This window comes from Limanda limanda, chromosome 6 (genome assembly GCF_963576545.1).
Source record: "Limanda limanda chromosome 6, fLimLim1.1, whole genome shotgun sequence".
Classification (NCBI taxonomy): domain Eukaryota; kingdom Metazoa; phylum Chordata; class Actinopteri; order Pleuronectiformes; family Pleuronectidae; genus Limanda; species Limanda limanda.
Genome location: NC_083641.1, coordinates 15,490,035 through 15,514,994, shown reverse-complemented (window position 1 = coordinate 15,514,994; position 24,960 = coordinate 15,490,035). Strand labels below are relative to the sequence as shown.

Genomic DNA, 24,960 nt, shown 5'->3' with positions numbered 1-24,960 from the left:
TGACTTCGTGAAGCAGCGAGGGATCATGGGAGATGTTGTCTTCACCACCATTGTTTTATATATATAAAGGATAACTTACAGTGGCCTTCAGATTATGTTAAAATATGATGGCCTTCCCTCTAGAGCTGGTGATTGGTTTGTCCTTTCTGGGCTACTGTAGAGACATGGTGGAGCAAACCCAAGAATAATTTTTGGAACACTTGATTCAAAGTTTAGTTAATAAACCTGTTTCACATCTTAGCTAATCGCAGCTTGAACAATTAAACATGAAAAGCAAGGACACAATTGAACTGCCTTACTCTGGTCCTTTTCAGATTCAGATCAACAGAAACAACAACAACACATGTTTGTGCAGAAAACTTTCTGCATAATCATCACAAAGAAAAAAACTTAAAATAGAATCTTCTTTGTGCCGCATTTTCTCCACATCCTTACAATGCTGCAACTCATGTTGACAACAGCACAGCTTGTATTGTTTGTAACTAATGACCTTCCATGAGAATCTCCTAACCCTCTGGCACAAAAGACGCTGTTTTACACCACTCCAGGTGTACTGCATCTCTGCAGACCACGTTTGCTCATAAACAATATTACAATGGTTCGATAAATCAGGGTCAATGATTAATGCAGAAGCTTTGGTCAGTGTCAATTCCTGGATGCCCTTGATGTTGTTCCTCGTTATAGACGGTTCGCACAACTCAGGGCCACGATCACGATTGCAGACTCGAAGCTACGAGCCGAATACTGTATAATTATACAGGACACCTGAGCACGCACAGGGATTGAGGCAGTGAAGGACGCTCATATGCAAACACACTCACGCCACTTGGAAATGAAGCAGGGATCCAAAAGTGACATGGATTTAGAGATGCTGAAAATAACAAAATACGGCCCCTGTGTCCCAAGGAGACTGAGAGTGGTTGTCATGCTGCTGCTGCCGCTGCTGCTGTGTTTGCAAAGAATAATACATACAAGCACAATTGTAGGGAGGAATATTAACAACACAGATGACTATAAGTAATACAAACAAAATTTCCACTGCAGGGACCAGGATCTAAATTAAGTTCAAGGAAATGGTTTCATCCCACAACAACTCCCATGTCAGGGGGGTAGCACTTTACGAAAGTACAGCTTACAGTGCTGAGGGATCTGATTGGTCAAGTTCTCCAGTGCTTTATTTTCAACCAATCGGTGTCTGCCATAACTCGTAAATTCTGTTTTCTTATTTGGATGTTTTGAATGAGTGATTTCAATATCCCCCATGTTAACTCTTATTTCAGTGTTGCCCTATCTATAGAGCATGAGCTTTTTTTATAATATATATTTTGAAGATAATATCCGACCCAACCTCAGGTTTCTGACAAAATATCTAAAATTATATATGGGTTTTTGGCGGGTTAGCTCTCGTTGGATGGGCTAGCCTACTTGGTTTTTGCCCATCACATGCCTGTAATTGGGGAAAGCTTTGGACTTGGGTTCGGACGCGTAAAACAGAATTTCTGTAAGCTTCTGGTCAGACTCGGTTAGTTTTCTCTTGAACCTGGTCAGGTTTAGGCAGAAATTATAGTCCAAGAAGCACTATAATAGTTTTTTACATTACTTCCACCTGGTGGACTGGAGTGGAACAGCTTGTTTTAGCCATTGTTTGTTCATAACTAAGAACGATAATTTGCTTTATCTCCAGCAAAAATGAAGACGAACAATATTCTGCTGAAACAATTTAGCTCCTTCAAAAAAGTTCCCGGGACTAAAAGTTATGGTTACTTTTCCTTAGATTGCGTAGCAAACAGTTTTAAAATTATGATTTATAAACTTCTTAAAAACTGACTGGCAACCAATTTTTAAAATGAAATAGAAAATACCTCCAAAAATGTATCATATTAATCTTTGCACAAATCTAGGTCATCGTTTTACAGAGCCATCCAAATCCAAAACCAAATGGTCATTTTAAATTGAACCAGTTCCCCAGATGTCTGAGCTGCTCATGTCGACCCTCTGGCTAGGTCCAGACACCCTGCAAACCCAAATCTCATTTCAGCGGTGAGCAGACATTTCTGTCCCTGCTCGTAGATTCACCTTCAGGCTCAGCTTCCTCCTCACCTCAACATTTTAGGACAGCTGTCGTGTCGATCCGTTAACAACAGCGTCACTCGCCCTCACTCAGTGAACATGACCTTAGATATATCCTCCTGTATCCTGAACTAAACTTTGCCTCCGAGGTCTTTTCTGTCCTTAAGTAAGACGCAATGTCAACTTTCTTTTATTTTCTGGTTCCAAACTTTAGAAGGCATCATCTTCTAAAAATAAATCAAACAGCTCGTCATTAACACTTGAGTGTGTTGCTACTTGGGAGATGTCTGATAAGAGTAATAAACACGTTTAAGAGTTTAACACATCATCCAGCTGCTATTTTAAACCTTCACTTTCTCTGCAAAGTACTTTCAGCTGCATCTCTGTTGAAAAAGCACTGCAGAGGGATTGATAATTATTGTTATTTATTCAAGCACACATTAGAACACAAAATACACAGAAAGAGCGAAGGGCTGAGAGGATAATTGCTGGTTGTCTATTTGTTTTTGTTAAAACGAAACTGGTTGTGTCAGGTATGGGAGCGAGGTTAGAGGGGTGCTTCAAAGCATTTAACTGGTGAGGAGCCTCATTGAAGTTCTTCAGCATCCTTCTTACCGCCCTAGCTCTTCTGCACCTCTTGACCATATGGTCGCTCTCTTACCACGACTCGATGTGGTACCTCAGCTGGACGCTGGTGTTTGTTTGACTGGCAGCTGCTGGAGCTCAGAGTCTCTGGAAGGAAACATCGTCTGCGTTTTTCTTCTCGCTCTGCCCAAGAAAACCATCTCATTAGGGGATTGTGGGAATGTTGACCTTCAAACGGTTTGTCCTCCTAATGGCTGTTATCCGTGAATAGCTGTGTTGATGTCACTCATGTATTCACAGATTTCAATCCTTACTGTTGCCAGAAAACTCTTAATTTATGTTGATCAACTACAATGAAACCTCATCAGTTTAACTTAAAATGTTACCTGCACTAACATGTGTCCAGAATCTGAAAAATTAAAGGTATTTTATCAAATTACCCTCAACCATCCTTTTGACAACCAGAGAGCTGCTGCTCAAAAAGAGCTCACATAAAAGAGTTTATCCTCTGGGGAGCTTGAGTGTGCTCAGAATATTTCGCGGAAATCCAACAAGATTTTGTAAATGGATGACTTGAAACAATTTTGTCATCTGCATCATCTGCGTCTGGATAATTGGCATAAAGTTAAGTGTTTTATATATCTCCATGAACCGCAATATTTCAAAAATGTAAATCTACAAAATGCAAACTGTCCTTTAACCAAAAGAGAACCAGGTCATTAATCTTGCTTATATAGATTTTGTTGACTTTTTAATACAGTTTAAAATGCCCAGATAAGTGCTCACTGGCTGTGCTACATTGTGTGGATTGTATTTCTTATATTCAACATATTTCTTGCCCATCCATTATTTGTGAATATTCCAAACTTCCAGTATAATTGCTGGAAGAGAAGCTGAGAATTGTGACCAGTTAAAACCATTTGGCAGTCGGCACTAAACTCAAGAAACATAAACCAAAGCTACCATCATCAGGTCCTCTTTCTGAATCTCCTTCATTTGTATCTCCTCATCCTCCACCTTCCCCTATTTTTCATTTATCTCACCAGGGTGGTGGTGAATGCCAGCGGAGCTCCAGAACTTTGGCGATTGAATGAAGAGGGTTTCCTCCGTTCGTCCACTTCCAACGGCACTGTGGTGTGGTTCCTGCAGGCTCCTGATGGACTGGTGGTGCCGGACCAATCACTGCCCCTGGGACAGAATTACTTCCTCAGTAAGACTCCCCCAATCACCTGAATGATACCGTCGTTGACTCCTATTCGATACAGAGAGGCGCCTCATCATTCACCAAGATGCGCTAAGAGCCTGACAGGGGAAACTTTTATAGGCTCTTTATTTCATACTGTCACAGTGCAGGGTTTTATTTGACAGTTTGATATTCCAAAAAAAGATACATTTGTGTTTTTAACCACCTCAATATAGTTTTACATCTTCATTCCACAGGCTTGTTTCCGGAGCTTGGTCAGTAAATCAAACGAGAGCCTCGCTTCTGATTGGTCTACTGTTTCCTCAGTGACGCACATCAAGGCCAAACGTAGGTGATGGATTGTGGCTTTATTGTAGCTTGATAGAACTCAGTGGTAAAAGCTGCAGCCCAGGTAAAGCCTGCGGAAATAAAACTATCAACCACATTATTTTCAAAGCTCCATCATCCATTTACTGTGAGTTTGCAGCCATACACACAAACAATCAGGTCAGTCGAATAATAATGATATGAAGATAAAAGGATAAGTATAAAACAATAATAAGTCATTAATATTCATTTCTTTTCAATCGTTTTCCTATTCCACACTGTTTTTGTCTTGATCTCAGCCAGCATGTGTTTTCGTGAAGGACTTTGTTCACCTTTTGTGGTTTTAAATGTGTTATATAAATAAATTGACTTCACTTGATTTCACTAATAGAGACCAGATGAAAATAAAACAGATTTGAGAGTTTTCTTTGATTCTTTCAGATTATTTATATAGAACATAAACCTCATTTATAAATTAATTCTAAAACATGTCAATTTCTACAATATGGGTAAATTTATTGGATTAATGTGAGTTTTTGTGTTCAAAAATGAAATGCAACTGTGAAAACACTAAGGAGTTAATGAAAAATGTGTTAGTTAGACATAAATCTATAATGGGACATAACAAGTAACAAGGAAGTTATCAATAAAAAAAAATGCTTAGATAAAAAAATATACAAAATAAATGTATGAACTAGAATCTATTTTTTATTAAATGAGTCATCATCCCTATTTAAACCAGTTTAAATTCACAGAGATGGAAAATGTGTCATTTCAATTTTCTTCTTTTATTATCTCTGGTTTTATTCCTTAATTTGTGCCATAGTTATCCTACAAGCTTAGAGAGTCTGAATAGAAAACGTCCGGAAACCTCTCCAAATAGCTCATTCACAACTGAGCCAAAATCATCAGAGGGGGAATAAATTTGAATACATTTTATTAATAGCGTTTATTCCTTACAAATCATTGGGGAGAATCACATAATATTTGCATATATGAGTCAGAATATTATATGAGCAGATTGAAAAAAATATATTTATGCAATTTGCCATCTGTATTTGAATACAGAGCTTCACACACGTGTGGTAAAAACAGGTATGTGAGCTGCAGTGAGTGCTGGGGGGGGGGGGGGGTGGTGAGTGTAGTCTCACTCTTTGACTGAAGGGCTGGCTGACCCCTGTGTGGGCTCGACATACCTGATGCTGTTCCACTGCCTGTCTGCTGACCTTGACATGTCTGTGGCAACGCCTCCTCCGCTTCACCAGGGAGAGACAGTGGAGAGGACATTGAGGAGTTAAGTCAGAAGGAAGGGAGGATAATGGAGGGTGGGGGAGAGGAAGAGTCAGATAAGGAGAGAGAGAGAGAGAGAGAGAGAGAGAGAGAGAGAGAGAGAGAGAGAGAGAGAGAGAGAGAGAGAGAGAGAGAGACGGGAAAGAAGAGGAGGCAAGACGAACAGGGATTAGAGAAAAGGACAGACGGATAGAGAATGCAGAAGGAGGGAAGAACGAAGGTCAAACTGCAGGAGAGGGGAGAAATGACACGTTCTCTCCGCTTCTGCAGTCAGGCTGGATACTAACTGAGAAATGGTTCAAAACCACCAACTCACATGTTCACTCAGTTTCAATGATGTGGCGTGCAGACCTGAGGGCGTGTGACCTTGCGTACGTGAGCTCGAGCCATGATAATCTGTGCAAAGCATCAGTGAAGAGGGAGGAGCTCTGAGGTGACATTGCATTTCCTTCTCCACACGTGTCTGAGATTCGTCGACGCGCTTTCACGATTCGAAGGTGCAGTGACTCTGCAGGTGCGAACTTGATGTCATTGGTCTGACGATCATTCGGTCAGTGGTGACAGAGGAGCACACGCTGTTTGATCAGCTCTCTGATTGGCTAAGGAGCTGACGTCATTGACGCCACGTCACTGACTCACAGCTCATTGGCTTCAAGTGCTCAAAAAATGTCAGTTGATATTCATGATGAGGGTATTTTTATCCAAGTGCCTGTGTGGCTGTCAGCTTTGATCGAAGATGTAAGATGTTTTAGACTTAAAGACCCAGAGAGAGTCGAGTCGGAGAGACACACGCTCTATCTTGGTCACAGTAAACAGCTTCAGAACTCTTTTAGTTTCTTTCTTTTGAAGCACAATGTTTTTGTCAGGAGAGGAGTCATGTCAAATCTGCTCTAAAACACCTGCTCAGGCTGAGATTCCACAGTCATAACAGCAATAAGGCTGCAGGCTAAATGCTACATGTTGACATCAGATATGTGTATATAAACATGGACGACATTCTTGATTGCCACCTGATGGTTGGCTGCAATTTAGGTTATCAATCCCGCCTCCTCTTTATTAGTGGATGGGGCATGGACCAGACAAAAGTCAAATACATGTTAAATACTTTTTTTTCTAAAATGGTTTCTCTAATTTCAGGTAGTTCTTATCAAGCTGATGTTGAAATTGTTCCTGTAAGTTTGGTTTTAATTAGTTATTTGATGTGATGATCATGATTGACAGCTGCACGGACTCTGGCCAAGGTTGCGCCGTTCATATCTGGGATATTTTGGCTTCATTTCTAGATAGGAGGAGGAAGTGGAGACATGTAAGTTAACATGCTGATCTTAAGCAGGTATAATGTTTGTAATGTATCCTTCTTGGTGTAACATTACAGCTATCATGAGCTAATTAGCTTGGAATAGTTGTGAAGAAATTTCACCAATTTCACCACAAATGTCAGCTTCCTGGTGACACTAGTGCGAAAGGTCGGGGATCATCAGGATACATCCTTCAAGGACCATGAATCATAACACCCATTTATTTGTTGAAATATTTCACACAGATCAGCATATTCATCCTCAGAGCCACAACATTTGAACAACTGACAGATGTGATCATGAAGTTGTTGTTTTTTCCTGTCTGTATGTTCTTTTTATATAAATATCTACCGAATACAAAAAAGACTCGTTGAATGAGACCCTCCATTCTTCTGTGCTAGGTGTGATGCACGTGGGCGCCCCCACAGCCCCGGAGGTCACCCTGCGCCTCAACCTGACAGTGAAGGCCAGCAGCTGTGTGGAGCCCGGCAGCAGCTTCAGTGACCCTCAGTGCTCGGGGAAAGGAAAATGTATCACACAGCCCTCTGAGGTGAGAGCGCCATTGAATTAAATCCTCAAAAGTTTCCTCTCATCAAGAAAGAATTTGAATTTAAATGTGATTGAAGCTGAGAGAGACACTGAAGGAAAACAGTGGGGTGTGTTTTTATACTTGAATAGAAAATCTAACAGTAGGATCATTTATTACAAGTTTGTTTGTTGAGGTCATCTATATAGAAACATGCATTTGTACATATTTCGTGATTATATGATATTCATCTTTCTTCTTGCTCTTTGTATACAACTGGTCTAAGCTACCACACACCTTGTAACCATAGTGCAACTGCAAAATAAGCAAAACAAAGTTTCCATATAATTCTCACATTTTACTTCAACATTAAAGCTGCAGCTGCATCATTACGTTCAGTGATGCATCATTATTCACAAAGAGCAGAAAAAACTTTCCTCTAGTCTCACTTAACAGCAGAGACCAGGTGCCAGGAAGAACAAAAAAGAACCATAACACAACAGCAGAGCAACACAATGCAATGCCACAACTAACAGATGTGCATATGATTAGATATTTTTACTTACATTGGGGGAGTTTTAATCAGATTTAGTTGGTGAGGGTCAATAATGAGCATGAGTTTGCTCATGAATGATTGTATTCATTGTTGTGACATGTGAAATTTGTGTGTGTGTGTTTTGCAGAGCACTTTCTTCTGTGAGTGTGAGGACGGCTACACTGGAATCTTCTGTGAGGAGTTTGACGCCTGCCTCCACCGGCCGTGTCACAACAACGGCACCTGCACAGACGTGAGGCAGGGGGGGGAAGGCCGCAACTTCACATGCAGCTGCACTTCAGGTGTGTGTGTGTCTGTCCATGTGTACTTGATGCCAGCTCTAAGTGTTGAGATCAACAGTTACACATGTTTTAAAGCCCAACGGAGATTGTGAGCCTGACTGTGTGTTCTCTGATGGTTTGATAAGAGCTGTGCAGAAACCCCTCTAATTTCTATATAAGTACAAAAGAGCAGAGTGTGTATGAAACCTTTGGTCTTGTCAGATTTATTGTAGCAAGCCTCCAGCTTCTAGTCTCTGATGTGAAGGTAAATGTCAGAGGTGGCATCTGAAGCCCCGTCATGCCCCTACTGGGAACTGTGCTAACAAGCCCTGTGTGAGTGGCAAATGAGAAAAACGAAAAACAGTTTAATTGGTTTAAACGTTTAAACAGACAAAAGATCAAATCATTGTCTAATTTAGTTTCAAGAGGTGGCTCCAATCAGTGCATTTTGTAGATTATATTTCTGTATTTCATTATTAAGATTCATTTTAGTTGCCACCATGGTTGCTGCTACTCTTTCTATTAAATTTGATCAATAATACGGAAAAAAAACACAACACAACAAAACACGATTCCAGTTTTAAATGTTTATATGTTTGTACACTGTGTACCAATGATGGTAATGACATTTTTTTTTCCATAATGTTATTGTTCTATAGATTAGTGTTTTATAATAAGATAAGATACGATAAGATAAGATAAGATAAGATTATCCTTATTATTAGGCACATGTTGCAACAGCAAATGGGGGGAAATATAAAATGGTAACATCAATAAACGTAATAAATACGTTAACATGCAATATATACACATGCACATATTCAAATTGAAATAATATACATAATAAAAACAGAATTTATATAATGTGAACAAGATATATGTACATTTATTTGCATTTGCTCTGGGTTGCAAGGTGACAATCTGTCATTTAGTCACCTGCCATGTATAAGATAACATTTGTATTGTGTATTTAGGAGCAGTTGTTATAAGCGTTATTAGCCTGTAAACTAACACGCAGATTTAGCTTAAACAAATGCAGTATGTTGAGATGTGCGTGTGTTGCTCAGGTTATGAAGGGGAGCGCTGCCAGTTGCTGGTCGACCACTGCCTCTCTCATCCCTGCAAAAATGGAGCCACTTGTTTCAGCAGCCTGGCAGGGCCCAGGTGCTACTGTCCCGAAGGTAGGAGCCCCATTACTGCATGTTTGTGTGTTTGTGCGTGTGTGTGTGTGTGTGGGAGATGCAAATTAGTGAAGCTGGCAGAAACACTGACGGAGGTACTGACTGCACATTATGTCAGTTTTTTCAATTATATCTTTATATTCTGATGCAAATTTAAATTGAACATTTAATGAGGCTGTGTGTGTATGTGTGTGTGTGTGTGTGTGTGTGTGTGTGTGTGTGTGTATGTGTGTGTGTGTGTGCGTGTGCGTGTGTGTGTGTGTGTGTGTATGTGTGTGTTAAACAGTATCTGTGCCACCGAGATGCTTAATTTAAACCTTCCTCTTCTATTCTAATTAGTCTTCATAGCCTCACTGACCTGCATCAGCCTCTCTGGGGAAATCTGTGGCCGCAAAACTTCTGCAGGAAAAGCATTTCTCTCGTTTGCGATGAACACACACAATGTGCCGATGTAAACAGTTGCGTACAGACTGTTTGTGTGCATACACACATGCAGAATACAGGGGGGAAAGGAGAAGGAAACAATGGACCTCATCACAAAATCATCCGATGGTACAGCTCGCACAGGTCTGTTCATTGTGGAGGAGGTCTCAGTCATTGTGGAACTCCTGGCTGTATTGTTAAACTACGGCTGCCAAAACCTCCCCAAAAAAATATGGTCTCTAAAGCTGAAAATAATTCACAAACCACCTTTTGTTTGTTCACTTTCAAAAAATGAGGGAATCAGCTCTGTCAGCGGGGGAGAGAGCCATGCCAGCGACCCCTAATTAGTGTGAGGAGATTCTGTTGAGAGGGCGCCTTCAGAAATTTCATGGGTTTATTAGATAATGCTCCGTCTGAGCTGAACTTGGACTTTTGGAGAAATGACCAATCTGTGTGTTTATTTACAGGAGGCAGCAGGTTAAAGCCGTCTGTGACACTAAAAAGGATCAGATCTTTCAATTTATTTAATTGCCGGAGCACTTGAACAGAATACAGCCATAGTTAATACTGCTCTGAACAATTGGGCGATAATAAACATGTTTATATGTATACAAGCCATGTTTTATGGAAGGATTCAATATGACATAGTATAAGGAAACATGAACTGTATATAATGGACGACATGTTGGCTCTTCAAATGTGAAAGCATTGATATTTAGATTCATGTTGTTTTTCAAATTTTTTAAATGATCAATAACTAGAGTTGAGTTCACTGATCCAATCAGAGCAGGCAGGTAATATTAGACCCCGCCTCCACAGCAGCAGCATCGGAGGACACCTGGAATTGTGAAGTACCTCCCCTCTACTTCCCCCTGGATCTGCCAGGGTCCAGATCAGGATCCACACCAACATTTATTGGATTCTTCCCTGACCCAAATCACGTGGTAATCACCCCTGTAGTTTTTGCGTTTTCCTTCCAAATGCCCAACAAACTTTAATTAAAACAACTAATTTGATGATGAAGCAATTCAAAGTTTGATCATTGACCTTTACTGTCCCTCAGGTATCTGTATATGTTTTTCTTCACATACAGTATAAGATGTCAACTCTCTAAGCCAGAGGTCTTCAACGTTTTTCAGGCCAAGGACCCCCAAACAGGTGGAGAGATGGAGCAGGGACCCCCTACTATATATATTGCATAAAATTGTGTTTTATATTAAACTGGACCTAGTGCCATGTTCAACATAACTACCCTGATATTGTGCATTCAATACTAAGCTATTCAAATATTACACCGGTTCATATATTCATGTTTTTAATTTAAACATGTGCAAGGTACAGGGTGGCCATGCCACTGCCATTTATAAACATACAGTGGGTATGGAAAGTATTCAGACCCCTTTAAACTTTTCACTCTGTTTCATTGCAGCCATTTGCTAAAATCTAAAAAAGTTCATTTTATTTCTCATCAATGTACACTTAACACCCCATCTTGACAGAAAAAAAACAGAAATGTAGAAATGTTTGCAAATTTATTAAAAAAGAAAAACTGAAATATCACATGGTCATAAGTATTCAGACCCTTTTCTCAGTATTGAGTAGAAGCACCCTTTTGAGCTAGTACAGCCATGAGTCTTCTTGGGAATGATGCAACAAGTTTTTCACACCTGGATTTGAGGATCCTCTGCCATTCTTCCTTGCAGATCCTCTCCAGTTCCGTCAGGTTGGATGGTGAACGTTGGTGGACAGCCATTTTCAGGTCTCTCCAGAGATGCTCAATTGGGTTTAGGTCAGGGCTCTGGCTGGGCCAGTCAAGAACGGTCACAGAGTTGTTCCGAAGCCACTCCTTTGTTATTTTAGCTGTCTGCTTAGGGTCATTGCCTTGTTGGAAGGTGAACCTTCGGCCCAGTCTGAGGTCCAGAGCACTCTGGAAGAGGTTTTCTTCCAGGATATCTCTGTACTTGGCCGCATTCATCTTTCCTTCAATTGTCGTCCTGCAGCTGAAAAACACCCCCATAGCATGATGCTGCCACCACCATGTTTCACTGTTGGGATTGTATTGGGCAGGTGATGAGCAGTGCCTGGTTTTCTCCACACATACCACTTAGAATTAACGCCAACAAGTTCAATCTTGGTCTCATCAGACCAGAGAATCTTATTTCTCATAGTCTGGGAGTGTTCTCCATGTGTTTTTTGGCAAACTCTCTGCAGGCTTTCATATGTCTTGCACTGAGGAGAGGCTTCCGTCGGACCACTCTGCCATAAAGCCCCGACTGGTGGAGGGCTGCAGTGATAGTTGACTTTGTGGAACTTTCTCCAATCTCCCTACTGCATCTCTGGAGCTCAGCCACAGTGATCTTTGGGTTCTTCTTTACCGCTCTCACCAAGGCTCTTCTCCCACGATTGCTCAGTGTGGCTGGACGGCCAGGTCTAGGAAGTGTTCTGGTCGTCCCAAACTTCTTCCATTTAAGGATTATGGAGGCCACTGTGCTCTTAGGAACCTTGAGTGCTGCAGAAATTCTTTTGTAACCTTGGCCAGATCTGTGCCTTGCCACAATTCTGTCTCTGAGCTCCTTGGGCAGTTCCTTCGACCTCATGATTCTCATTTGCTCTGACATGCACTGTGAGTTGTAAGGTCTTATATAGACAGGTGTGTGCCTTTCCTAATCGAGTCCAATCAGTTTAATTAAACACAGCTGGACTCCAATGAAGGTGTAGAACCATCTCAAGGAGGATCAGAAGAAATGGACAGCATGTGAGTTAAATATGAGTGTCACAGCAAAGGGTCTGAATACTTATGACCATGTGATATTTCAGTTTTTCTTTTTTAATAAATTTGCAAAAATTTCTACATTTCTGTTTTTTTCTGTCAAGATGGGGTGCTGAGTATACATTAATGAGAAATAAAATGAACTTTTTTGATTTTTGCAAATTGCTGCAATGAAACAAAGAGTGAAATATTTATAGGGGTCTGAATACTTCCCGTACCCACTGTACATCTCGCATACAACACTGAGCTATTAAAGTAATTCACAGATTCATGTTTTTATTTTAAACATACATGTAGAAGAGACAGTGAATCCTCATCTGTGGATGGCACACAAACTCCCAGATTAGTGAGATGTCGGACCCTGATGGGTAGCACACAACTTATCACTTGGATGGATGGAGGTTGTCAAGCAGAGGGTCAAATCAGCCTCACAATATGTTGGATGCATGTTAATGTGTATTGAAAGACAATTAAATTTGTGGGGAAAATAAAAAAAAGTTATAAAAAATTTAAAAAATTGTCTAATCAACCAAAGATTTCGCGGACCACCTGCAGTACCTCTGCGGACCCCCTAGGGGCCGCGGACCCCCTGTTGAAGACCTCTGCTCTAAGCGAACACCTTCAGACATGTGTACAAAACACATGTGGCCTAAAGTTAGGGTATAGCACAGTGGTGGTTGTGTTGCAGAGGAAGGTTCTGAGATAAAACTTGACGACCGACCACGAAATGTCTGTGTGGAGTTTGCATGTTCCCCCCTTGCCTGTGTGGGTTTCCTCCTGTCTACTCCAGCTTCCTCCCACAGTCCAAAGAAGTGCAAGTTTGGTTAATTTGAGACTCTAAATTGCCTGTGGGTGTGAATGATTTCTTTTCTCTATGTGTCAGCCCGGTAATACACTGGCAACCTGTCCAGGGTGCATCCCCCTCCCTCTCGTTCAATATCAGCTGGAATTGGCTGTCCTTTGACTCGGATAAGTGGTTTTTATATAATGAATGAATGGATATTCAAAAGTTAATCATAATAATTTAGGTTCGTCGTCTGTTCTAGAGTCTTAATCTCACTCTCAGCACACACACACACATTAACACACACTAACAGAGGAGACAGTGTGAGTGTCGGTACTGTGACTGCTTCCAGTCAGAAGTGGCAGGGCGGGGGAGTTAGCAGGCCGGCTAAATTTAAACTGTTAACTCTTTTTTTTCTGCCAAAAGCAAGAATGAACAGAATCCTGTATGTCAGCATTGGACAGGTCTCATGTCACAATGTGTGTCTGTGTGTGTGTGTGTGTGTGTGTGTGCATCTAGGTAGAGAGATAGATGTACAAGCAAATAAGCTGAAAACAGAGAAAGAGACGTGGATGTGCCCACAGATCTGCTTACACAGAGACATTTTTTTAAATACAGAGGAAAAACAGGAGATTAAACCATGACAGATCAAATACAAACCATCAAATTGAATTCATGCAAGGGCAGGGGGGGGGGGGGTCGTCATCTGTGTATGTTTGAAAGCGTATACGAGAGAATGGGAAGAAGAGTTGAGGGAGTATGGAGGGAGGCAGAGGAGCGGAGAAAAGAGAGGCTGAAGCAGAACAAAGGAGAGGATGGGAGAGAAGAAGAGGAGAGAAGAGAAAGCTTTGGAGACTGCTGCAGATTGCTCCTGTCTCTCTGCTGCTGAATGATAAATGTTCTCACGCGGTGAAATAAACTCCTGCAGATCAATGGCTGCTTGAGAGGGATCTCTTCATTAGCTCAATGGAGGGTGCAGTCAGCTCAGGGATTTACTACGACTGTTACTGCATATCAGAGGACACACACACACACACACACACACACACACACACACACACACACACACACACACACACACACACACACACACACACACACACACACACACACACACACACACACACACACACACACACACACACACACAAACTATCTGACAGCGAAGCATGTGCACGTAACGCAGCGGCAGTCTTTTTCCGAGCTGCCACACAATGACAGTCCTCATGGGAGGTGAAGACAGAGGAACAGAGGAGGTGAAGAAAAGAGGTTATTTTTAGAAGGGGAAGGAATAGGTGATTGTAGCGGAGGCCCACATAGATAGTGAAGAAGAAATCAGTGGCTTCACCACACAAAGTCACTCACACAGGGACATGGAGTGCACATGCATTGTTCCACAGAAAACACATCACCAGAGATTCTGGTGCAACACAATGACATTTCTCGGAAAAACAAAAATTATATCTCTGCAGAGATGCTTTCGCTCTGTTTTTACTTTTGCTCTCGCAATGAAGAGGAAAAGATAAAAGAAAGAACATTAACTCTGAGGTGGTAGGAGATGACAGAATCAAACCACTTCCTGACTGACTCTTTATTTATGATTAAAAATAATTTCGTTTTTTAACAATTACAGCCACAGTGGGCAACTGTGGAAAAACAGAGAGGAACTTAAGAAAGACAGCAAACAAGGAATAAATATACACACAACACACACACCATATAAAAAAACATTAGAATAGAACAGTGGGAATAAAAAGTCCACTCATCCATCCTATACATATACAGGATCTCCTCTTGAGGGTTGAGAGGTGAACTGGAACCAATCCCAGCTGACATTGGGTGAGAGGCAATATTGGTTGTGAGCGGAGCTACAACAGATGTTGACAATGAAACGAGCAGAGTTAGTTGCTGCGGTAAAGTGAGTCATCGTTTGTGAAAACCTGGACAAGTCAGTCGCTGCTTGAAATATGATGCTTGTTTATTTGAGTTTTACGGTACAGGTGCTTGGAGCATCGAAAAGTAGAGAGCAGTAAAGCACCAGTACTGTAACATAACAAAGGCTCAGTCACCCTTTACTACAAAGTGAGACCTGTGATTTAGTGGTTGAGAGGGGAAGGACCTGGTCAATAAATCTGAATGGTATTTGGGTGCAGGGCCAGTTAAGACTTTTAAAATTAGCAATGGAATCTGTACATTTATCTGATGGTCTATCTTACTCCTCTTGCAGGTTTCCAGGGTGCTACATGTGAGCAGAAGGTTGATCCATGCGCCTCCAGCCCCTGTCACAACAACGGGACGTGCTACGCCCAGGGTCCCGGCCCCCTGGGGTTCGGCTGCAGCTGCACAGCAGGCTTCACCGGCCCAACATGCGCTCAGCTGGTGGACTTCTGCGCCCTGAACCCCTGCGCCCACGGTGTCTGCCGCAGCATAGGCAACAGCTACAGGTGTCTGTGTGTCCCAGGTGAGCTGCACTTTCATGACATCAGTGATTTTGACTGTGGGTGTTGTCGATTTCTTGCTGCAGTGTGAGCGTCGGTTAAATTTAGCCAAAGGTCGCATAAAAAATCATCTCGAGTAAGTTAAGTTTGAATTGCAGTTAAGTTGCAGCAAATGTTCATAGTTAAGAATGAATTGAACAAATTAAAACACAATCAGAACGACTGAGCTCTTAGGCCTGGGATTTACTTGACGTTAACTATGTGAACGCACGATCCCTACTTCACGTATCCTGTTTCTGTTTGGTGCTGATGTTGTGCACGTCCTCAGAAATTACACATTTTGTATGCAAGAGGCAATACCCACATAAAGGTCGGGGGCAGTAGCGAGTCCTTGACGGGTTCTGTGGGCAGGTTATCAGCGTCAGAAATAGCGGAGCCACATTGGTAGAACGAGATAAGTAATGCTATTTCCATTATGTGTCTGATTTTGTCTGAAATACCACCTACAAATTACTTTTATCTTGATGTTAACACTAGCCAAATGTTGATGCTGACGAGTGTTGCCATCTTTGTTTATGTTTACTGCATGCAAATTTGTGAGTGGCAGAAAGATCAGTCTGACTCGGAGCGGAGCGCTGTACAATCTTTAGGGAGTTCTGTTTCAAGTTTCAAGATTTTATTGTCAAATGCACAATAACATTATGCAGCCGCTTGCAATGAAATGCATGGGTCACAGGCTCTCTTATAGCAATGCTCAGAATATTAAAAGCAAAAATAATATAAAATAGAATAGAAATTTTAAATAGAAAATAAAATATATATATATATAAATATATATATACACATGAAGAAAAAAAAGGAATAGTGCAATTATATGCAATAGTGCAAACATGCTAAGGTACTGGTTTAGTGGAGTTATTCCACCAACACTGTCAGGGCCGGCAGAAATGGCAGGCGTGGACCCAATAGCAACGACACAGAAGCAGACTAGGATTAAGCAAAGTTCTTGGTTTTATTACGAAGCAGAGGTCAGGATCCAGGCAGACAGTCCGAAGCAAACAGAACCAGTAGGGAGTTGGCGACAGGGGAATCCAGAGAACAGAGCCGAGGTCAGGAGCCAGGTGGTCAGTCCAAAGGCAAACAATGTCCGACAGGGAGCAGGCGAGAGAGAGGTCCAGAGAACAGGCAGGTAGATAACAAGGAGGTCAGGCAGGCGATGAGTAAGGTAGGTAAACGCTGGAAGGTAAGGTACGAAACACTAACGATCTGGCAGAGGACAAAGGAAACTGGCAGGCAGATATACTGGTGGTAACTAATGAGTCGATTGGAGACAGGTGCGTATGTGGGTGGAGCCAGTGTGGATGTGCAGAGCAGGAGAGGAGTGGCTGACTCTGAAATGACACAGGGATTAGTAATTGGAAATCTGACAAGTAGAAACATGAATAGGAAGGTGAATTTGTGACAAACACGGGTGATAACAGCGCAAGTATGTGAATGATAATGTGCACAATGCATCCAGGTACCTACGCGTACATTTGGCTAAGAAAATCGTGGGCCTTAGACTTCTAACAAGAAACACTCAAGCTGTGGCTTTAGGATCAGGACTCCTGGACCCTCTGGGCTGTGGTAGCTCATTCAGAAATCCTTCTGTTGCAATTATAAACCTGCTGAATGTTCACATTGTCTCTATCACCACAATAAATCTGATTTCACAATGTGCACATAGGTTAGTGATAAAAGCACAGTCACTTGTAGCACTGACCCAGGCTCTGAGTACCAGTAAATAGAGTCTGTCGGACTGATGAGTTATTTTTAGAGCGTGATGGTTGGAGCGCTGGTGCTGATGCTCCTAAGATGGAATCAATTGAGTGGAATGATGACTTATCATTATCCATCGTCTTGCAATTATCTTGCTGGGACGCTGATAGATGACTCTCCCTGTGGCCCAAATATATGATTTGACTTTCAGCCTGTCCTGCTCCCTCACTTTATACCATCTGTCAGTCAAATGTAGCAAGTACCAGTCTTGATCCCTTCAAGGCTACTTCTTCACGACATAGTGTTAAAGATAATATGTAACAATTCTTAAAATTGAATTAAGATCTCTAAAAACAGACCTAGACCAATGTTTTATAATTTATTGACTTGTGTACTTAAATTCAGACCAAAGGTAATGCGACTTTTCCTTTTGGTCGCCTATTATTCGCGACATATCAGCTTAACCCGTGGCTTTGTCTGTCTTTGCTATAAAATCCGGGACAAGCAACATATTACTAAGGAATATTATTAGATCTGTCACCATTGAATATTTGCTTGATGTACCTTAGAAATAATCATTATTTATATCTCATACTAGCCAGATAGCTTGTAGCCAAAGTAGCTACAGTTATATAGTGTGTTAGGTCTTTGTTAGTGCTGCAAACTAAATTGAATCGTTTTAAATCACTATTATAAATTACGCCCTAACTTGTAATTGATAGCGATTATTCATTGTTGTATGCCGTGCAACAGGAAAAAACCTTTAACACATGACCTCATCCATGAACATGATTTGTGCCTGAGTTGCATCAGGTAGATTTATATCTGCACGGATGGTGAAGACAACAACTTCCATGATCCCAAACTAGGTCTTTTGTTTTGATAGAGAGACTCCTTGTGGCCGAAGTTACATATTTTGCATTTAACATTGAAATTATTGGTTGTTCTGGTATTTTTATTGTGCCTTCATAGTTTTAATCTCTACAGTGACATTTTCTTTATATCCAAACCTTGAAAATATTTGGACTAAAAAGACTTTGTGCTTAACGGAATAATCCGTCCTCCATACTTGACATTCTTCATGTTTATTCAGATGCTTTGACTAAGAACAGCTGTTCACTGTTCTCCAATTATTCAGATATATGACACATTATTCACACCACATCCTCGCTCTTATTTTGTTTTTCTATTTTGCATTTCTTTCATATATTTTCCTGCCTGTCCTTTTGTCCTTCCTTGTCTTTATCTTCCTGCCGTTTGCCTCACCTCATTTCCCTTTGTCTCTCTCTCATCTTCTGCTGTCTGGTTCCCGTTGTGAGGCCTTGTGTGTGTGTGTGTGTGTGTGTGTGTGTGTGTGTGTGTGTGTGTTTACGCATGTGTGTGTATGTGTGGCTCTGTGTTTATGACGATGTTCATTGGGCAGATACTGCCATCCAATCCAATGTCTCTACTGAGACAGCCCTGTCTAATGGGATCGGTGAAATTGGTTATTCGTAATTAGCATCGCAGACATTACTGCGAACACACACATTCACACAGAGTTGTGGAGCGACGGTGACCTTTTCTCCACCTCATCAGAATGCCAGCCGGTGTCTGAGGTACGAGTGAAATGTGTTGTGTGTGTATCCTGGGTGTGAACATTTGCATCTGGTGTGTGTTTGTGAGCACAGGACCACAATAGTTTGTGCGCCTGTCTGCCTTGTGTAGGTGTGAGGACGATGGTGTGTATGGGTTGTGTAAACGCCCGCCGGTTGTCTGACAGGAAAAGCCGCCGGGGGGGCTGATATGTAGAAGGATCCGTCCTCCACTTTGCTGTAATCCAGCTCACATGAGAGGCTGCCAGCACGCAGAATGCAGTGTTGGAAGGCACTTGACATTTCTCTGGCATTTCACAGAGTGGACCCCAGAGGCTCCAGCCGGGCTCTTAATAAATTCCCCCCCACTCTCTCTCCTTCCTCAAACACACATCAGCTGTGGCCCGGGGAGGCTTTGTTGAAACTTTGTCAGTGCTGGGACCCAGCTGAGACAGTCAGTCAGGTAAAGAGGGAGCGCGGAGCTAATGAGAACATGTTGTCTTACTAGACATGGACGGACTCGAGAGACATCGGCCCCCTGCTGGTCTTGGGTCCCTCAGAAGTAGATGGTGGAACATTTCTGAGCTGGAATGTTAGATCAATGCATTCACAAACTTTACAGCTATCTGTCAGAATTATTAATGCTGATTGAAATACACAGCGAAGGTCATTTAATTGTCGGAGACTGACTTGCTCACTTTAACAGTCCCACCTGGGTCCCTGACAATATAAGTAGCTACAAACTGTCTGTGTTCAAATAAAATACATGCACTCAGGTTTGCCATATCTTCTTTTCAACACACTTTGTTCTTTGAGGTAAAACAGAAGAAGCACGATCGTCTGCTCCTCCTTCAATGACCATGTTTTCCGACGATGCAGGCTTATTCTGCTTCAGTACACAGCTGCCATCCCATGGAAAACACAGAGCACTGCATGTCATCTGACCTCATGTCCAATGCCATCGAAACTCAGGACAGGTCGTCTTTAACTTATGGCTGTTAATGGAGTTTTATCAGAATATCCAAAGATGAAGATGCGTGTTGGACTTTCAGCTTCTGTGTTGTTTTGTGCATTTAAGCCAAATTTCTTTTTGGCTTAATGATTGATGATGGATCATGATTCACATGCATCAAAAATGAATGTAGGAGCTGATATCACATTTATATCTCATTTAATTCATATCACATACAAGGGAAATTATAGATCAGGAATATGTAACTCATTCAGGTTAATGTATGACTAAGAGGCTCCAGTTTAAAATCTCTTGACTACAACACCATCATAGACAAATGTTATGGTTGCATTGCAATGTCATGGTAGTGTGAACTGTGAAATAGAGCAAAAGATCTGGTTAGAGAATTATGTAATTTGTAATAAATTCAGATTTCCTGAGTAGGTGGTGGCTGTGCAGTACAAGGAACCTTTATTCAGTTATAACCACATTTACCAAGTCTAATGCTGCTGCTGCTGCATGGTAATAGTGGATTTGAACAACGTGCTACAGTACACATGTGTTTACTATATAACACATGCATAACTAAATGGATTTTCTCAGAATCAGATCTCTGTCTCTAACTGAATTAAACTACATTGTATTTGCAGGTTTACTGTGCACTGTTCATCCTCAGATTAATTTCTTAAATCCACCAGAATCAATGGAACCAACTGCTAATCACAGCTAATAAGACACACACATTCAGCAAAACCTTTCCCTGATCAATAAATGTTTATTCTCTGATGGTTTGCACCGACAATGCAGTAGAATCACATGCTGAATGATGTGAGAACATTGTTAATATGTATTCTGTTCTGTGTCTGCTTTAGGCTACCATGGCTTGTACTGTGAGGAGGAGTACAATGAGTGTCTGTCGGCCCCCTGCCAGAACTACGCCACCTGCAAGGACCTTATCAACGCCTACGAGTGTGTCTGCACACCACAGTTTGAAGGTATGTGTGGATGTGATTGAATGTGTGTGATTATTCTTAGTTTTAGACACGTTCTAGCTTCACAGTACACACAATAAGATGAGAAGTATACTTTGTATGTGTGTGTGTGTGTGTGTGTGTGTGTGCACTTGGGTACCAATCCAACAGTGGACCTGGTATTCATTACACATTCACTAACAAGGGACTTTTTGAAGGTCATACTTTAAATTATACTGAAGTCACGGCTAAGACCCTGATTTGTTACAAACTGAAGAAAGAATTACTTTAACAATCAGATGGACTTTATCATCTCGATGTGATTTCTTGAGTTTTTACATAAAAGTTGAAGCTGCAAGTGTGTGTGTGTGTTAATGTCTGTACTCAGCACTGCCCCTGCAGGCTAGAGCAGGGATTTGAATGACTCACTTGCATGCTCACGCCTTTTAAACACTCCATACTCAGCCGTAATATAGAGGGACTGATGCAAGGTTGACATTGTGAAGAAACCAGCCTGTTGAAACATAATTCATTGTTTTTGTGACAAAATATGTGTGTACAGGTAGACACTGTGAAATCTATCAGGACCCATGTCTGAAGGTGCGTTGCCAGAACGGAGGCCGATGTGAGAGCACAGGACTCAACGCCTCCTGTGCCTGTCCTCCTGGATACCTGGGTGAGCTCTGCCACGATCAGCCTGACAACCAATAGATCAGCTGCCTGTTGTTGATTTTCCACAAAGGATTCAATAAATAGAAAAACTAAAAAGATAAGAGTTGAGCATCTGATTCCACAAATATTTCTTTAGCGAAATAATAGCGACACATTACAATTCTGTAATTTGGCACCATTCTTGCACGAGATTTAACTGAACGCCACCTTTCTTGTTCCGTCAGGGGAGGAATGCGAGGTCGATGTCAACGACTGCGAGAGCAACCCTTGTCACCATGGAGGCACCTGCACTGACCAATCAAATGGCTTCACCTGTCACTGTCCACCTGGGTGGGTGGGGCCCAACTGCGAGATCCGTAAGTCATCCTGTCAGAAATGATCCGCCCAGCTATTAATCTAAACTGAGACCTGTGGAAAGCTGGATGTTTATGTGTGTGTGTGTGTTTTCAGACCTGCAGTGGAAGCCAGCCCACACTGAGGACTCTCTGACCAACATGCCCCGACACTCCCTCTACATCATCATCGGAGCGCTGTGCGTGGCCTTCGTTCTCATGCTGATCATCCTCATCGTGGGCATCTGCCGCATCAGCCGCATCGAGTACCAGGGCTCATCCCGCCACGCCTACCAGGAGTTCTACAACTGCCGCAGCATCGACAGCGAGTTCAGCAACGCCATCGCCTCCATCCGCCACGCCAGGTCAGTAACAGGACTTGTATACAAAGTATAAGTGTTGTTATGGAACAGTGGTGGCACACTTTGTGTATAAACGTCTGGTGTTGTCTGGTATTATTTATGTGTTCTCATTGTGTACAAATGTGGCCATTTTAATAATGTGATTTCATGATCGACAGAACAGTCTGAACCACAGACTGTTCATAAAGATGATGCATCTCCACTGCCTCCCACTATCCAGAAATGAAGCCACAATGTCCCAGATAGGAATGCTGTCATCTTGCACATTTGGACCCGGCGTCTTTTTGGAGATGTGGTACGGAGGTCCTGCCGATACACGAGCGTGACCATCACGTTCGACTGATAAAAACCAAACCTATCCAAAAAATAAACATTTGAAAATACATCAGTGTGATTTTTAATCACCTAAAATGACAGAAACCATTTTTGAGAAAAATCTATTTGTGTAACTCCATCCAATAACATGGAGGAGGCAGTATTTGTGACCAATTCTGCCAGCCTATATGTGGCTATCGAGACGATTAGGCTTCACTTTTGGGGAGTTGTCATGTCGTCCATCTGTATATTTAGTCTGTGGTTTAACTTTGAGGTGTAACAAGGTGGTGTGATTACCGATAGTACGTATAATGTAGTATCCAGTGGTAATTAAGCAGACATTCAGGATATCTTGTCCTCTGCTACATACATTTTTACTTTATTTTATAATATTCTTATTTTACCGATTCACTAATATTACAAAATCGTATCTGATGAACAGTTGGTGTCGATGCTTTCTCATTAGATTCGGCAAAAAGGCCAGGCCTGCCATGTACGATGCCACCCCCATCGCCTACGAAGACTACAGTCCTGATGACAAGCCGCTGGTTACCCTCATCAAGACGAAGGATTTGTAAAACACAACCACATACGACTGCACATGTACACATGTACACACACACACACACACACACACACACACACACACACACACACACACACTCACATGCATAATGGAAGTCAGTATAAAGTATTTAACTATTTCTTATGGAAAGAAACAACAAAATTAAATTGAATGTAAAAAAACCACACAAAAAAACATATTCTGTAGTTTAAAAAAAAAATGGAATTTGATACGTCTATTTTCCTGTCAAAGTCCATAATAAGGCTTTATTGTAGCATAAGAGCATTCTTTACATTATAAGTTATTGATGACGGGCGACACAACATCTAACCTCTGTGTGTAGGTGGAGGCAGAAACACAGGGGCCCACATTTCTTAGCGTTAAACTGCGACAGCTCTGACAACAGTTCTTACAGGTGTTGTAGAAATAGGTGCACTGCTCACAGGTGCATAAACTGTATCTTTTTTCTATATCTAAAATAAACTTCTGCTGTAGGTTGCCTTACTTCGTGCATGGTTAGATTTGATGTTCTCGGCATTATTTCAAAATCTTTTGTACTTGATTGTTTGTTGTTATGTTTTTGTTTTTTTTCATTGCATTGTATTTTTCTCTGTCGAGATTGTGCCAAATATTTCATTTGTTGTCAGTAGATCAAATACATCTATAAAATGCTATAGGCACTGAATTTTCCTTATTTTTAATACATACAGTATTGTCCTGTTATTTACATGCAAGTGTACGAATAGTAAAGAAAGTGGGTTTACTGGAGTATTGTCACCCTGCCAATGCCACTGTATGTACTTCAGTGATATTTAGGACAATAGGTAGTGTAGGTATATTTCTCAGTGCACAGAAACATAGTGGGTTTTACTCAGTCTACCTGTTTATCCCAATGTACAAATTCTCCTCTAGTATTGACAGTGTTGAATAGTTTCTGGATGACAGTTTCTCTGTTGGAGTGGAGGAGGGGGAGGAGGAAGAGGAAGAATGATAGGATGATGATATCTACTCCAGAATATTTGTGCTTCTGTGTTCTGCCAATGGAAAACTCTGTGCAGCTGTGTTGTTTCCCCCTCAAGGTCACGAGATGTTTTACCGATACGTTCAGCTAATCCTCTAATATTTTCTTTCTCTCGTTTTAAACACAGCAGCCACATGATTACCTATTATCTATGTTGAATGATATAAACAATAAAGAATCAAGTGAACTTAGACTACAGCAACTCTCCCGGTGTCTTGTGTGTTACCTGCTTTTTCTAAATGAGGCTAAAATTGCATGTGTACATATGTACAGAGAAATGTGATTTTATTATTGCAATTTTTTTGGGAGGGGGTATTTAGCCTTTATTGTGGGTAAGACATGCAGCAAAGGACCAGCTCGGAATTGATTCTGCAGCTGCTACAGGAGAGCTTCATCCTCTGTGTATGATAATTCATACGTCTTGATAGTTTGTTGCATTAAAATGTGAAACAAAAATATCTTAATATTGCGTAATAACTGTCTTAATGGTTTAGTTAAGGTTTACCATGTGTTGTTTTCAACACCTGTTGCTGAGGAAAAAGTAATTCTGGTCCAATACTCAGCTCCAATAATTCAAACAAATAGCATCAACTTAAACTGATAAATATGAAGATATTTTTGGGCTGAAAAAAAAAAATAAATAAAAAAGCTAATTCTCAAGAGTGTCTTCTTTTTGTTCCAAGTTCCAAGGTCGTAGCCACCAGACAGAAGCGTCAGCCGTGGGAAAGACAGTTGATGGAATGTGAA

General features: G+C 41.4%; 1 protein-coding gene across 1 annotated transcript in view; it reads left to right on the top strand.

Moving 5' to 3' along the window:
* dner (delta/notch-like EGF repeat containing) overlaps positions 1–23,205 on the top strand; it is a 61,892-nt gene extending 38,687 nt beyond the window's left edge. Inside the window, exons 4-13 of the mRNA XM_061073505.1 lie at positions 3,702–3,865; positions 7,155–7,303; positions 7,963–8,116; positions 9,163–9,276; positions 15,481–15,714; positions 20,848–20,970; positions 21,509–21,622; positions 21,843–21,974; positions 22,069–22,315; positions 23,094–23,205. Of these exons, the coding sequence (XP_060929488.1) occupies positions 3,702–3,865; positions 7,155–7,303; positions 7,963–8,116; positions 9,163–9,276; positions 15,481–15,714; positions 20,848–20,970; positions 21,509–21,622; positions 21,843–21,974; positions 22,069–22,315; positions 23,094–23,205 (1,543 nt within the window). The remainder of the gene's footprint in view (positions 1–3,701; positions 3,866–7,154; positions 7,304–7,962; positions 8,117–9,162; positions 9,277–15,480; positions 15,715–20,847; positions 20,971–21,508; positions 21,623–21,842; positions 21,975–22,068; positions 22,316–23,093) is intronic.
* Positions 23,206–24,960: the final 1,755 nt, after the last annotated feature.